The sequence below is a fragment of the Cnephaeus nilssonii genome, assembly GCF_951640355.1.
Source record: "Cnephaeus nilssonii genome assembly, chromosome: 19".
Taxonomy (NCBI): Eukaryota; Metazoa; Chordata; class Mammalia; order Chiroptera; family Vespertilionidae; genus Cnephaeus; species Cnephaeus nilssonii.
In genome coordinates this window covers 2,710,271-2,726,643 of record NC_137090.1, presented here as the reverse complement: position 1 = coordinate 2,726,643, position 16,373 = coordinate 2,710,271, and the positions used below count along the sequence as shown (strand labels likewise).

Genomic DNA, 16,373 nt, shown 5'->3' with positions numbered 1-16,373 from the left:
TTGAACTTGGAGTTCTCGAAGTCAGCCGTGGAGGCGTGGAGGTGGGTGGTCAGAGTCCTGGTTTCCTGGTTCTCAGGTTCCAGCCCCCGCTGCGCTGCGCCTGGGCAGCCTGGGGCTTTCCGGGAGTTTGTGAAGCACCGTGACAATGTTTGTTTGATGCTAAGTTCTACCTTGCTCCCCTTTTTCAGCCAAAGCTTCCGGCAGGAGTCTCTCTCTCTCCAGGATGTGAGTCTAACAGCAGGCAGGATTCTCAGAGATAGGTAAGCTCCCGACCCTCACACAGACAGGAAACGTGGAGATGTGCTCAAGAGATTATTGCACTCCTGACAGCCAGGCGGGCGGAACGACCGATTCAGAGAAGTACAGTTCACAGAGAGGAAGGATTCTTAAACTGAATTGCGAATGGGGGCAAAACCGGGTTTTCCACAGGGGGGAGGGGATCAGACCCCACAGAATCTGTCCACCTGGGGGCTGCTCTTCAGGGGGAGGGTGCCTTGGGGTCGCTCCAGGATTGGAATTCCTGGGAAGTGTCACCTTCAGATTCCCTCTGCTCTAAGACCACCCTGACGATTTAGAGCAGGGGTGGGGAACGTCCGGCCCTCGGGCCCTATAAGGCCTGAGAAATCACCTGGTCTGGCCCTGCCAAGGCCTTAGGGGTGAGTTAATGGAATGTTTGACTCAATATCAGGCTAATGTTTAAGCTGATCGTTTTGTATGGCCTGCGAATGACGTTATAAATATCCAAATGGGCCCCCGCCGGTGTGGCTCAGTGGTTGAGCATCGGCCTATGAACCAGGAGGTCCCTGTTCGATTCTGGTCAAGGGCACATGCCCGGGTTGCGGGCTCGATCCCCAGTGTGGAGCGTGCAGGAGGCAGCTGATCATTGATGTTTTGCTCTCTCCCCCTTCCTCTCTGACATCAATAAACATATTTTTTAAAGTATATCCAAATCGCCCTTGGCAGGAAGAAGGGTCCCCACCCGGCCCGAGAGGCATGCTGGGTCACAGGGAACGAAGTCCAACTTCCTAGGCGGCCGCCTGTGGGGGATGGTGGGGCACTGAGTCTTCTCTAATCGGAGTCTCAGTGCCAGGCCTGCCCGACGTCGCCCCACAGGCTGACGGAGAGAGAATGTGCCTCCTCGCAGGCCGACCACGGGAGTGTCCGGGCCCTGGGTGTCCGCTGCTTACCTGGACGGTGCGGGGGGTTTACAGAGCAGTGCAGCCATCCCCGCAACCTGACTGTACAACATTTTACAGAGAGAAACCTTATACCCGTGAGCCGTCACCCTCTGCCCGAGCTCTCTTCCTTCCCCTCCCAGCGGGAGGCAAACGCCCGTCTGTGTCCTGTGTCCGTGGATTTGCAGATTCTGGACGTTTGGGGCCAATGAGGTTATGGACCGTGTGGGTTTGGTGGCCGGCTGCTGTCACTCAGCATGCCGTGGTGTCATCGGGCTTCCCCCCGTGTCCTCCATGGTACGGAGATGCTGCGTGGGGCTGGGCCGCTCATCGCTTCCGGACACCTGGTGTCTCGGCCTTTGGCTCTCATGGACGATGCTGCCACGAGCATTCATTCCTGGGCAAGTTCCCGCGTGGAGAGGTGGCCTCATTTCTCTTGGGGGGTCCCTAGGGGTATAATTCTTTTTTTTTTAAATATATATATTTTATTGATTTTTTTACAGAGAGAAAGGGAGAGGGATAGAGAGCTAGAAACATCAATGAGAATCATCGATCAGCTGCCTCCTGCACACCCTAGGACAGTGGTCGGCAAACTCATTAGTCAACAGAGCCAAATATCAACAGTACAACGATTAAAATTTCTTTTGAGAGCCAAATTTTTTAAACTTAAACTTCTTCTAACGCCACTTCTTCAAAATAGACTCACCCAGGCCGTGGTATTTTGTGGAAGAGCCACACTCAAGGGGCCAAAGAGCTGCATGTGGCTTGCGAGCCGCAGTTTGCCAACCATGGCCCTGGGGGTATGATTCTGCGTTATATGTCAGCTCTATGTTTACATTTTTTTGAGGAAATGCCAACGTATTTTTCAGAGCGGCTGCCCACGACTTTCCCATCAGCGATGCCTGAGGGATTAAATGTCCACATTGAAGCCAAAATTGATTGTGTGTGTGAACTGGTATGTTGTCATTTTGTTTGTTTAATTTTAGAGAGAGAGGAAGGGAGAGGGATAGAGGGATTGAAAATCCATGAGAGAGAAACATCTATCGGCTGCCTCCTGCACGCCCCCTACTGGGGACTGAGCCCACAACCGGGGCAGGTGCCTGATGGGGAATCAAACTGTGACCTCCTGGTTCATAAGTCGATGATGCTCAACCACTGGGCCACACCAGCTGGGCTTTTTGAAAAATCAAATTTGGGAAGTTTTCAGGTATTATTTCTATGAATATTTTTTCTCTCTGCTCCTTCCCTTTCCTATTATACTTTTCAACTCCACAATCTTCATTTGGTCTTTTAAAAATAATTTCCATTTCTTTATTAACATCCTCGACTTCACGAGTAATCATTGTCATACCTTCCTTTATTTTTTTAGAATATAGTTTCCTTTGGTTTTTAAAACATATTTATAGTAGGTTCTGTTGTCTGACGACCCCGTTCCCCCCGCCCCCGCCCGCCGTGTGTGAATCACATTTTCCTGTTTCTTTGCATGTCTGACAATTTTGTTGTTGTTGAAAGTCAGACAACCGCTGAAGTATTTCTCAGAGTGGCTGCCCATTTGACGTCCCACCAGCTGGGACCTTCAGGGTTTGCACGCTGCATCTCCTCCTGCCCCGGGCCTGGTTGTTGTAGCTGTTGTTTGTTTGGCCATTTGTTTACATGTTTAATTCTTACCCGATTCTGTGGAGTCCAGTACCTGGTTTGTGTGCAGTGTGCAGCTTTCAATGTCTTTGCTCAGATTATTTTGTTTTTATTTAAATAACTAGAGGCCTGGTGCACAAAATTTGTGCACTCAGGGGGTCCCTCAGCCCGGCCTGTGCCCTCTCGCAATCTGGGACCCCTTGGAGGATGTTGGAGAGCTGGTTTCGGCCCGATGCCCGCAGGCCAGGCCAAGGGACCCCCCCTTCCCTCTGAGATTCATCAGTCTGTTCCATGTGGCCATGCCTGTGGTTTCTGCTGCATTAAGCGTCTACCCCCTGGTGGTCAGTGCACATCATAGCTACCAGTCGGCTGGCCGCTTAGGCTTTTATATATATAGATATGCTTTTGTTGATCTTAAAGAGAGGAGGGGAGAGGGAGAGAGGGGTAGAAATATCCCCTCTAATGGGGTTCGAGCCTGCAACCTGGGCATGTGCCCTGACGGGGAATCGAACCGTGGCCTCCTTGTTCACAGGTTGACGCTCAAACACTGAGCCAGCCGGCCGGGCTGTTTTGTTCACCTCATTGTGGTCTTGCTCTGACTGCAAGGGATGAGCGGGGTCCTAGAGGGCCTCTGGTTGACTGTCTCTCTCCCTCGTCTCTGGTTCAATGTATGGCTACTCTGCTGTTTTGCTTGTTTCTACTAATATCCGCCCAAAATGTGCTTTGGGACACCGTTTCTAAGGAGCTGTTTCTCCCGATGGCAATGCAAAACCACCAACAACGCAGAGAGAGTAAAGCGATGCTCCCCTGGGCACAGGCGCCAGGGGCAGGTCGAGCTAAGGGAGACAGTCACATGTGCTGTCGGCAACCTGGGGCAGGCTGGCAATGTGCCAGCTCCTGACACAGCAAGCAGAGGGCACTGCCCACATCACACCCCAGAAAGCTCTCTGCCAGGTGCGCCAGCTGCGTCCTTTGGGCCACCCCGTCCTTCCTGTGCCAGTGGAATACGCCGTGTGAGCCAACAGGTCTCTGAAGAGAAGCAGACGAGTCACAAGCAGCCGCTTCTGTGCGTGCAGCATCACACACGGACCCGGAGAGCTCCCCTCCGCCGTCCAGACAACCTGCTCACCGGGATGCACGCGCCGCTGCGGTTCGTCACTGCCGCACTGGTTTTCTTTGGCCCTTTGGGGTGTGCTGTTCAGAAGCAAGACGGTAGTGGGCTCTTTTCTCTGTCGTCTGAAGAAAATGTGCTTGGTCTTGTCTTTCCACGTTAGCGTGGCCTTGGCCCTCGGAAAAGCACAGGTAGCTCTGAGTCATACCTGGGCGCTTCACAGGGGAGGCCTTTATCACCGAGCTGTACCACTGCCGCCAATGAAGGCAGCTGTGTGCCAAACCATACAAGAAGGACCTGTGGGTGTCGTTGAGGATGGAAGTCCTTTCACCCCTCAGCCGTCCTCGCCCTTCTCCGGTCGGGGAGGCTGTTTTTCTGCAGCCCGTGGCTCCCCTGGGCATCGGTAGGTTCCACAGTAAGTGGGCTCCTTCTGCCGCCACCCAGAATGCATTTCACCCGCCTCCTGGCTCCGGCGGTACACACCCTGCCGCTGTTTGGCTGTACAACCTTGAGCAAATCCCTCATGAATGGTTACAATAATGAGTTCACAGGGCACAGACGCTATGCTAAGCACTTAAACATATATTTTCTTTCTCCTCCGAACAATCCAATGAAGTTGGTCGTTAAAAAAAGTCTCAATTTCACAGATAAAGAGAGTGAGACGCATAGTAACTTGCCCTAAACCACTGAGCCAGGTAGTAACACAGCCAGGACTTGAACCAGGGAGTGTGGCACCCGCACCCCTGTGCTCTGTGGCCACGGGGCTAAGCTGAACCTGAGCGTCAGCTGTAACGTGAGCTGGCTGACCGATGTCTTCCAACATCCCGAGTCGCCCGTGGTGCTCAGCCTCGCTCGGGAGGAGGGCCGGGGAGTGAATGAGCCAAGCCTCCCGGGCCTGTCCCTGACGCTGGGCGCCCACACTTCCTACCAGGTGGACGTCCCACCGTCGATGCCTGCAGAGCCAGGGCCACCCCACGCGTCTCCTGTCCCTGGGGTAGTTTTTGTGTTACGCTCACTTTTTTTATCCCTAGACCCTTACCAAGGCCCACGAGAAGACAAAGGGAGAGGAGGGTCTTTATCTGACACACTTGTACATCTGACGGGGCCTTTCAACCGGGAGGGTGTCTGTGAAAGGGGAGAAGGGACCCCTCCACGCATCCACCTGAGCCATGCCTGACACGAAAGTGCCATTTCTCTGGACTCCGAAAATACCAGCATGTTTTCTATCATGTACAGTTTTTACTAACCTTCTCCCCAAGGCTCAGTTTCAAAACGGAGATCCTTAAACAGACTCAGATCCTGCAAATGGGAAAACCGGCCTTCCTTCAAAGGGTCCACCTAGGAGACACCTCACTGCCCAAGCCAGTGAGTGATGGTGGCTAAGGAATGAGACAGGGAGCCCGGCCGGCATGGCTCGGGGCTGAGCATCGACCTCTGAACCAGGAGGTCACGGTTCAATTCCCGGTCAGGGCACTGGCCCAGGTTGCGGGCTTGATCCCCAGTGTGGGGTGTGCAGGAGGCAGCTGATCAATGATTCTCTCTCATCATGGATGTTTCTCTCTCTCTCCCTTCCCCTTCCCCTCTGAAATCAATAAAAATATATTAGAAAAGAAAGGATGAGTAGGGGCAGCAGCTCCAGGTGTGGGCGGAATCCAGCTTCTTGGCCACAAACACCAAGATGCCGAGTGGGGTTTTCCATGTTGTTCCAGAACTATGGCTAAGACTCTCCGCTGAGGACCAGAGAGACGCCACGTGGCCGAGGGCTGAGGGGAGAATGCCCACAGGACCACCTGGAGGGAGGGCACCCTGGCCGCCTGCCTGCGAGCAGCAGCTTCTGGAGCCCCAGGAGCCGCGGGCAGGCTCCTTCCAGGGCAGGTAGGCTCACCCCTTCTCGCCCTCCCACTTCAGACTTCCGTTCCCCGGGACCGGGGGCGGGGGTGACAGGAAGCCAGGACTGGTTTGCACAGACAGCACTTCAGAAGTTTGTTCTTTCAGACAATTCCCAAGAACAAGAGGGAGGATTGCCGACTGAGAGCGAGCTGCCGTTCCCATGAGTCAGGAGCCCTTCCCACGGTGGGACAGGTTCCGCCATGAGCGGCGGCCTCCGGGAGGCCCAGGCGTGCCGGCGGCCTGGGACAGAGCCGGTCCCCGCAGCTCCTCCCGCAGCTCCAGCTCCTCGGACGGAGCCGGCCTCCCTCGGCTCCCGCTCTGTGTGCTTATTGCTTATTTGCCACCGTTGTGCCGTTTAAACACCTGTTTCAATGGGTGCTCTGACCCCTCCATAGCCACCTCGAGGCCCGGTTCTGTTGGCCTTCCCGGGAGTGTCAATAATGTTAGATAAGAAAAACACAAACACACACAAACCTCCATATAAAGTCTGTCTGAAAACACGAGTCGGAAAACTCATTTTGAGATGAGCTCCCCGCAAAGCCTCTCCAGCGGACAAGGGCCACGTGCCCCGGCTTTCCTAGCTGCAAACACGGCCCACGCAGGCCGCCTTGGAGCAGCTGTTCCCGCAGGTGAGGGGGTCGCGGCCGGAGAGACAGATGTTGCCCCCCTGCCCGCGGCCCCTCTCACACGTCCCGTCCCACCAGTGGCGGCAGCAGCATTCAGTTCCCGCCTCTAAATACCATCGCCCGCCCAGGGAGGAGGGCAGACTTTCACTTCCCTGCCAGCCCCGCCGCCCGTGCGGCCCCTGCCAGGCGGGGTGGCGTCCTGTGCTCCGGGGCCACTCGCCTCGGCCGCCTCCCGCCTCCGGGGCTCCAGTGCCCGCTGCCAGTCCGCAGGTCCTTCTTCCTCTCAAATCTGCCAGAAGTGGTTCCTCTCAGTGTGGGCGCTGACCTCTGACCCTGCAGCGTGAGTGGAGAACAGACGCTGCAATGCTCCTGGTGGTGTCCTCCTCCCCCTCCCCTCCCCCCCCCCCCCACCGTTGGCGCCCCCGTGGTGTCCGCATCTGCAGTATTGTGTCCTCTTGCAGGCAGGCACATGCTCCTGTCCTACCCCCCCCCCCGCCCCCATAAGAGTCAATGTTTGGTTTTATTTATTTACTTTCGTTAATCCTGCCTCCCGCACACACCCGGGGCTGGGGATGGAGCCGGCAACTGAGGTACATGCATGCTCTTGACTGGAATCGAACCCGAGACCCTTCACTCCATGGGCCAATGCTCTAACCATTGAGCCAAAGCAGCCCGGGCTTCCTCGCTCGTTTTTAATATGGTTTCTATTTATATTACGATGCCTATTTCTATTAGGTGGGTGGGGCGGATAGTCGAAACGGTAGGTGACTTACAGCATGACTTGGGGAGGGAGCTTGGCGCTTTGGGACCCGTCAAAGCGGTGTGGGTGTGGAGACCCATCGGCCTGGCCAGCCCTTCCTCTAACAAGTCATCTCGCCAGAGGGGTCCGTGCTCCAGGGACCCACCAGCCCCGGTGGGCAGCACCCCGCCCCCCGCACTCCACGGGGCTGTGTGTTCCCTCGTCAGCCCAGGCTTCTCCTGGGCCAGCGGCAGTTCAGCTACCGCCTCCGCCCCACACTCGGCAGCCAGCCTGAGGGACTTCGGTGCCTCCTGTGACTTACCCACCTGCCCCCTGGACTAGTCGCTGGCCGAGTCACTTAGCCGCTCCATGGCTCAGCTTTCTTTTCTGTAAAAGTCAAATCATCATCATCATCATCATCATCATCATCATGGTGGCTGCATCGAGGTCCCACTCAGAGCCCCCCCCACACTGTCCACCCCTATGCGGGAGCTGCCTCACTGGACAGAGAGGGCCTGCGGGGCAGCCAGCATCCCATGACTGATGGACAAGGTGGTGTAAAGGCCTGGTCCTCACACCCCTGGGCTCTGAAGGGCCATCCCATCTTCAAAACTCCCCACAGGGGGGACTCTTTCCCCCTCCCCACGTGGGAGTCTGTCCTTGTTCTTCAATAAATTTCCACCTTTGCTAAAAAAACAAAAACAAAACCTCCCCAGAGGGTCTGCTGCGGCCTCTTAGGAGGCTGGGTCACAGCCCGCTGTCCCTGGGCCCGGTCCTGCCCCTCCCCTCCCGCCCACAGGTGTCCACCCAGGAGCATGTTTGAAAGGTACAATGTGCAATTCACACCACTCAATATCCCATCTCCACTTCACAGGTGGTGTCCTGGGGACCCACCTGCCGTTTTTCTCACAAGAACAGCCACCGAGGGCACAAGCACACAATGACCTCCGTGTCAGTACAAGCCCAAGGCGTGTCTTTCTCTCTCAGTTACAGATTTTTAAAAAAAAATCCTCTTAGGCCCGGCCGGTGGGGCTCAGTGGTTGAGCGTCAACCTATGAAGGGCACGGTTCGATTCCCCATCAAGGGCACATGCCCGGGTTGTGGGCTCGATCCCCAGGGGGGCGGGGGTGTTTGCAGAAGGCAGCCAATCAGTGATTCCCTCTCATCACTGATGTTTCTATCTCTCTCTCCCTCTCCCTCCCTCTCTGAAATAAATAAAAATATATTTTTAAAAAACAACAAAAAACATCCTCTCAAAAGACTAGAAGAGGCAACCACAATATGTGCTCATGTTGCCATTTTCACTAGAATGCCACCAAAAATGAAAGCAAAAACTATATACATAATCTTCAGTTTATTTAAGTGTAACTCACATACCAACATACCATTCAACTAAGTAAAGCCTACGATTTCCACCATGGTGTTAGCGAACAGCTCCACCATGTCCCATGACTTTCTTCTCTGTGGTGAGTGTGGACATGTTTTCATTTCACTTGGGTACCTACCCCGGAGTAGAGCTGTTGAGTCAGATGGCAAGTCTTTGTTTAATCTTTGGAGGAACTTGTGGGAAGCCGCCTATTGTCTTCACTAGCAGAGAGGTGTGGACAAGGAGCCCGGAATGCTGGTGACCCTTGAGCCCTGGCAAAGGTCGGAGCTATGCACCCACAATGGTAGCTGAAGCAACTTCCCGACCAGATAGTCATGTAAATCCTTACTGATAAGATAGTCTGTCTGTTACAGGAAATTGCCTACGGGCTATAGGTGTATCCCAAACTGAATAAAAGGATGGCAAGGCCTGAGCACAAACGGAGTCCTTCTTTTTGCGTTGGGCTCCCGCCTGGCCCCTCAATACCCAAATTATTATTTCTTGTCTCGTCTCTGACCTTTGCACGAGACCCTTCTCCAGAGCCCGAACCCTGAACCATGCGGGACGTGGGTCATCACAGGAACTGTCAGTTTTCCCCAGCACCTGCACCATTCTGCATCCCCATCCAGAGTATGTGATGGCTCCACGTCCTCATATCCTCACCAGTACTTGTCATTACCTGTCCTTTTTTATTATTATGGCCATCCTACTGACGGCGGTATCTCACTGTGGTTTTGATTTGCATTTCATCTGTACATTGAACATCTTTTCATGTGCTTATTGGTCATCTGTATACCTTCTTTGCTGAAATGATATTCAGATCCTTTGCTCAGTTTTGAATAGGGTTATCTTCAATAACTTTATTTAAATCCTCACCTGAGGATATTTTTCCACTGATTTTTAGAGAGAGTGGAGGAAGAGGGAGAGAGAGAGAAACATCAACTGGTTGCCTCACACACTTGTCCCAACCCGGGTGGGGGGTTGAGCCTGCAACCAAAGACCATACCCTTGACCAGAATCGGATCCGGGACCCTGACGCTCTGTCTACTGAGCCAAACCAGCTAGGGCTTCAGTAACTTTTGAGTCTTTTCTTCTGTCCAAGGGGAACGCTACTCTTTTAACAGAGCGATGAAGATTCAGGGGAGAACACTGGCCAGGCACACAGTGCCCTGCGCCTAGCATGCACCCTGAGAAGTTAGAGCACCTTCCTCTCACCTTGCGGGGAAAGTAAGACCAGGTGGAGCTCATTCTGCATAGCACAGCGCTTCAAGCGCGTGAAGGCAGGTCCATGCGTGTCTGACAAGTACAATGTGCAATTCACACCACTCAATGTCCCAATTTCAATCTTGTGTGCTGTGCCCCCTTGCTCCCCGTTTCTTTCATCGAACCTTTTCTTCCGGGGACAATTTCCTTAATTTTCCTCCCCTTGCCAGCTGCCTCGTCTCCTGAAATTGAACTTGCAGTATCATTGAAGCTGATTGCCAGAGAAGCAGACACGCCTAACACAGCTGAGGCGAATATGCTGAACCTTTGAAGGAGCCGAATGACTGACAGCCTGCCGAGACAACCTGTCTCCTTTGGGAGAGCTCAGTAGTAAGTCATTAAAGCACTCAGAGGAGAGAAATTAGGTTGTTAAGAGACCTGATTGCAGATTGGCAAGTTATTGAGCATAGTTCAGTGACCTGTAATCACCCAGCCTGGTCTGAGAACGGCCCCCTTTTCATTTGTAGAGGATGTAGGCCATGGCCAGGCCCCCCAAATCGAGGTGGGTGGCGCTCCACTCCAGGGCGTGAAGTGGCGGAATCAGGCCAGTGATTTACTCGGAGGCGCGCAGGTGAACTCCAGCTTAGGGCCGAGGGCGTGACACCAAAGGGCAAGCACAGGTGAGAGGTGTGTCCCGCTTGCCTGGCACCTCGTTAAGTCAGCACAACACCCCAGACACCTCGGTGAGAAAATGGGTGCGTGCAGTTGCCCAATCCGAAGGATTGGCTGGATTTTGCCTTGGGCGCGTGGATAACGGGGGAAACTGAAAACGAAGGTTGAGCTGGGAGGAGTATGGGTTCAGCCCCAGGACGGCACCGGAGGCCCCAGGCCGCGCTCTGGAATGTGCCTGGTGCAGTGGTCGGCAAACTCATTAGTCACAGAGCCAAATATCAACACTACAACGATTGACATTTATTTTGAGAGCCAAATTTTTTAAACTTCAACTTCTTCTAACGCCACTTCTTCAAAATAGACTCGCCCAGGCCGTGGTGTTTTGTGGAAGAGCCACACTCAAGGGGCCAAAGAGCCGCATGTGGCTCGCGAGCCGCTGTTTGCTGACCACGGGCCTGGGGAGTGTGGCTGGAAGGTGGAGATGGGGGATCGTGGGGTGCAGGAACCCGTCTGAATCCATCTCCGTACGGAGGGGTCTAGCGCGGGGCTGGGGAGGGAACTAGGAGCCAGCCCCGGGCCGGGCAGGCCGCACCTCCACGCGGCGGGGGGCTCGGTGGGAAGGGACGGGGGCGGAGGCGCCGCCAGCCTGGGCTCGGCCTCCAGAGGCAAAGCCGGAGGCACGGTCCCCGCCGCGTCAGCGAACAGCGGCCCCAAGCCCCCAGCACCCGGCAGCCTCTGCGGCGGCGGCGAGAGGCGGGGCTTGCGTGGACCGAAGAGCCACCCCGCGCTTCTCGTTGGACAAAGGCCCTTGTCAATCACTGGGGAAAGGCGACTGCACGAGACCGGACATCCGGGGCGGTCATCTTTGAGGGGGGTGGGGCTTGGGGCGGAGGGAGACAATGGAAGGATGCAGCATCCAATGGGAATCAAGAGCTCCGCCTTCGCAGAAGATTGGCAGGTGCTTGAACCACTGAGGTGCCGCGGAGGGATACCCGCCGTGGAAGTCAGGTGTTCAAACCTGTTTTGTCCCGGTGCGTGTTTCCTCGGAATAAAGTGAGCGGTTAATTAACGCGTAAATGAAAGGGCCTCTCCCCACCCCCCGTATTATGGCTTTCAGCGAAGGCTGCGGCGCTTGGTAGGTGTTTCCTGGAGTTACCCAGGTCCTCTGACTCGTTAGTGCGACGCCCCCTTCCACACGCAGAATCGGGGCTGGGCCGCCGGCGCTGCGCCCCGAACGGTGGCCCAGATAATAGCCAATGCGCGCTGTCAGGTGAATCGGAGCTAAGGTGGATGGATGATGGTCAGTAGGAAACAGGAAGAGACAAAGCGCACAGTTTACGGGGGGAAATGTAAGGAGCCCTTAAACACGTGAATGGATGCTCAACCTTGTTCATTTAAAAAAAAGTACAAACTAAAACTTCACTGAGCGAACATCCTGACGTATCAGGTTGGTAAAAATCCAAAATTTGACCAGGTACTTCGTTAAGGTCAGCGCAGAAACTGGCTCTGTCATACGCTGCAAATTGGGATAGGGGGTGGGGGATGGGGAAGTGACACCTGACAAAATAACCTGTGAATTTGGCTTTGACCCGCCCATCCATTCCCAGGAATCTACCCTGAAACACACGTCCACAGGCAGGTGCGCAAAGTTTTATTCGTAGTGGTGTTATATGTGAATTAGCAAGAATGGCAACAAGCCGAAACCGGTTTGGCTCAGTGGATAGAGCGTCGGTCTGCGGACTGAAGGGTCCCAGGTTCGATTCCGGTCAAGGGCATGTACCTTGGTTGCGGGCACATCCCCAGTGGGAGGTGTGCAGGAAGCAGCTCATCGATGTTTCTAACTCTCTATCCCTCTCCCTTCCTCTCTGTAAAAAATCAATAAAATATATTAAAAAAAAAAAAAAAAAAAAAAGAATGGCAACAAGTGCCCGTTAGTAGGCAAATGGCAGAATAAACGGCCGGCCATCGGCACTGCGGTATCATCATCCAGCAGACTTCGCAGCATTAAAAAGAAGGAGGGAGCCAGCGGCGTTTTCCAAGGCTTGATCTCCAGAGATAGTGCACGTGGGCTGCTACTTTTAGCAAAAGAAGGGCCGAAAGGTCCAAACCAAAACTAATGAAAATGGTTTACTCATTAGGAGTAGAAGTGGTGGTGGAGAATCTGGGGGAAGCCTTAGGAGGGGGAAATAGAATAAAAATAAAGCGATAGTAGTGATAATAGTGAAAGAAAGCAAAAGGCCACAACACAACACAAAACTCGGTGACAATTGGGATGTGCCCAGCGTGGCCAGGGTTCTCCCGGCGCCCAGTTCTACACCAGGGCGGGCGCAGGGGCGGGCCTCCGGAGGTTGGTAGAGGGGCCATGCTGTTAGGGGTGGGGGGGTGGGGAATGACTTTTGCCTACTTCACGTTCATGTAACCTCTCCTTCTACAGCGAGGAGTAGAGCCCAGACACGGATCCCAGACACCGAGGGTGCTGCCATGAGGCAGGTGCTGCCTCTCGCTCCTGCCCTTCCATGCCTGCTGCCACAGCCATGACTGTGGCCTTGGGAACACGGCGGCCTCGTCTGTCCGGGCCTGGCCATGTTACACTTGCCGTCCTCCCAGGCCTAGACAACTGCCCAGATCAGCTTTGTCAAACTGTGAGTACAGCGAGGTCCTTTGGACAGTGTATTTCTTATCATCAAATTGGGAAGCACAAAGCAACTTTAAAGGGATCTGTCCTTAGGAAAACTAGTTACATTTTTCAGATTTTAAAACACTGAAAACAAGTATAAATTATCTAAAGAGTGTGTGTGTGTGTGTGTGTGTGTGTGTGTGTGGAGGGGGGCTGTGTGTGTGGATCTCACAGCAAGCTTGCCCTTAGCTTCAGGCAGCTCTTAAGCACGTTTCCTTCAATGCAGCCGCTGGGAAAGGCAGTAACTTTAAGGGCCGGAAGCCAGGAGACACTTCATTTTGTCCAGATGATGGCAGTTACCACAGACTTTGCAAACTCATCAGCCAACAGAGCCAAATACCAACAGGACAACGATTGAAATTTCTTTTGAGAGCCAAATTTTTTAAACTTAAACTTCTTCTAATGCCACTTCTTCTAAATAGACTCGCCCAGGCCGTGGTATTTTGTGGAACAGCCACACTCAAGGGGCCAAAGAGCCATGTGTGGCTCGCGAGCCGCGGTTTGCCGACCACGGGTATAGCAAAGGGAGTTTGGTAAACAGATATGGACATCTGTGGACATGGTTTTAACCCACTGCAGGTGTGCGATGCGTGACAAGCCACAGCTGTTTGTGTGAGCGCCTCCAGAGCAGGGCTCCAGAGTGGGGCGGTGATGGAGTGGAGGGGGGTGGTGATTGAGTGGAGGGGGGTGGTGATGGAGTGGAGGGGGGAGGGCAGGAAATCAGCGGCTCTGAGAGGCTTCTCCTGCTGGGTGGAGACTGCGCCCTGGAAGTCTCTGAACCTGCAGACCTGGAGAGTTCCATTCGCCTGCTCCTGGGTCCTGCGTGGCCTGGCTTGTGGAAGTCACCCTCTGTTTACTGTCCCCTCCTGCCTGCTGGTTTTTCTCCCCACCTTCTGCTTTTTCATGGCCCTAATGGGATGAGTTTGTCTTCCTCTCAGCACTTGTGAACAAACAGGTGCTTTCTCTCGGTTGCAAGTTGCAGGGTGGGATGCTACCTTATGGTTGTGTTCACGTTTTCGCCAGGAAACTTCTAATGGGTTTGAATCAGCAGGTACATTATTTGGAAGGTCCTTCGATTTTCTTGATCTGTAGCAATACTGATATCTGGGGGGACCTGGGGGTGTCAGTTTGAAATGGGTTTTAGCCAAGCTGATGTGGCTCGGTGGTTGAGCATCGACCCATGAACCAGGAGGTCACCGGTTCAATTCCTGGTCAGGGCACATGCCTAGGTTGCAGGCTCGATCCCCAGTAGGAGGCGAATAGGAGGCAACAGATCAATGGTTTTCTCTCATCATTGATGTTTCTATCTCTCCCTCTCCCTCTCTGAAATCAATAAAAGTATATTTTAAAAAAAGAAATGGGTTTTAAGAGGACTCTTTTGGCCACAAATGGACTTGGTGGTGTCCCAGTGAGGCAGCGGAGGGCAGGGGGCAGGAGGAGGGGAAAGGGAGGTACAGTGCCGGGCAGTGCCCCCCTGCAGTGCAGCCCCGGGACCTGCCCGCCTGTGCGTTCAGGGAATAGCGAGACAGAACCACGTGAGTGGGTCCTTGAGACCCCAGAAAGGGGACAAACAGTTCTCAGATCATAAAATTTTTAAAAGCTTGGCAAAAAAGATAAAAATAATTTTTAAGAGTAAAAAGCACTGACATTTGAGTATAACCACGGGCAAGAGCGCAGACCGCCCGCCATGCCGACTGCCAGCAGAGCGGCCAAAGGAATTACAGCGACAGGTGGGAGGAGAGGGGGTCTGGCGAGCAGAGAGGAGGTGCTGTCCCCGGCATTGCTCACTTGAGGTGCGTCAGATGCCACGGCCTCTTTTAATGCTGTGTGTGAGTTTCGTTTTATTCCAGCAAATAAAAAAATGTAAGAACATCACGGGTTCTTCCTCACTCACTGGCTCTGAAATGCCCCTCACAGAAACCGGTGGCTCTCGTGAGGGGTCCCCGACAGTGTTCTGAGATTTTATTAGATTTTATCGACTTTATTTTTTAGCATTTTCTTGAATGCTGCCTGGGGAGGTGCCTCGCCTGTGCCTGCCTGCCTTCTCTAAAGGCTTTACCTCCCGAAGGCAGGCGCCAGGCCCAGGGTGTGTCTCCCCTCTGCTGTGTCTGGCGTAGTTCTCGGTGCTCTGTAAGGTGCTCACTTAGTGATACGTCAAGTGAGTCTCATGCTCCGCGAGGGAAATGCTGGCAGGGGCTTCACCCTGAGACTGTCGCTTTGTCCCAGGACGGACGGTGGGGCTGAACTAGCCTTTTTGCTGAGAGAGTGCTCCCCCACTGCTTGCTTCCATAGTTACAGAAGATTCCAGAAGTCCTTCTAAGGCAGAGTGAGTGTTAGTGTTACCAGACTGGACATGCAGGCCACAGGCCCTGATACGCATCTTCCCCCAGCACCAGGGATCCTTCCCCACGTGTATGGGGGCTGAGCCTTCAGGTCACCCCTCCCGGACCACGCCTGCCTTGGGGCTGCGTGGAGGGTTCAGTCAGGAGCAGAAGACAGTCTGGGAGAGTTACCTGTGTAACAGCTGGAGCCTAGAGAATTACCTATGGAATAGCTGGAACCTCAGAGAATTACCTTTGGAACAGCTGGAACCTCAGAGAATTACCTATGGAACAGCTGAGGCCTCAGAGGGTTACCTATGGAACAGCTGGGGCCTAGAGGGTTACCTATGGAACAGCTGGAACCTCAGAGGGTTACCTATGGAACAGCTGGAACCTCAGAGGGTTACCTATGGAACAGCTGGGGCCTCAGAGGGTTACCTATGGAATAGCTGGGGCCTCAGAGAATTACCTATGGAACAGCTGGAACCTCAGAGAATTACCTATGGAACAGCTGGGGCCTAGAGGGTTACCTATGGAACAGCTGGGGCCTAGAGGGTTACCTATGGAACAGCTGGAACCTCAGAGAATTACCTATGGAACAGCTGGAACCTCAGAGGGTTACCTATGGAACTACTGGGGCCTAGAGGGTTACCTATGGAACAGCTGGGCCCTCAGAGGGTTACCTATGGAACAGCTGGAACCTCAGAGGGTTACCTATGGAACTACTGGGGCCTAGAGGGTTACCTGTGGAACAGCTGGGGCCTCAGATGGTTACCTGTGGAACAGCTGGGGCCTAGAGGGTTACCTATGGAACAGCTGGAACCTCAGAGGGTTACCTATGGAACAGCTGGGGCCTAGAGGGTTACCTGTGGAACAGCTGGGGCCTCAGAGGGTTACCTATGGAACAGCTGGAACCTCAGAGGGTTACCTGTGGAACAGCTGGGGCCTCAGAGGGTTA

The 16,373-nt window shown here is 53.9% G+C and overlaps 1 protein-coding gene and 1 long non-coding RNA gene across 4 annotated transcripts in view; both read left to right on the top strand.

Annotated features, from left to right (window-relative positions):
• Positions 1–2,042: 2,042 nt before the first annotated feature.
• LOC307115656 lies at positions 2,043–6,130 on the top strand. The gene is made up of 3 exons (XR_013815113.1): positions 2,043–2,130; positions 5,631–5,796; positions 5,917–6,130. It is a non-coding gene; the product is annotated as an uncharacterized lncRNA (long non-coding RNA).
• Positions 6,131–11,404: 5,274 nt separating this feature from the next.
• METTL23 (methyltransferase 23, arginine) overlaps positions 11,405–16,373 on the top strand; it is a 40,892-nt gene continuing 35,923 nt past the window's right edge. The window contains exons 1-2 of one of the 3 annotated variants that reach the window (XM_079798172.1): positions 11,405–11,552; positions 12,852–13,059. In XM_079798172.1, the coding sequence (XP_079654298.1) occupies positions 12,934–13,059 (126 nt within the window). In that variant the 5' untranslated portion in view covers positions 11,405–11,552; positions 12,852–12,933. Of the gene's footprint in view, positions 11,553–11,745; positions 11,865–12,346; positions 13,060–16,373 lie in introns of those variants that run through there. The other 2 variants (XM_079798174.1, XM_079798173.1) reach the window with 2 other exon arrangements.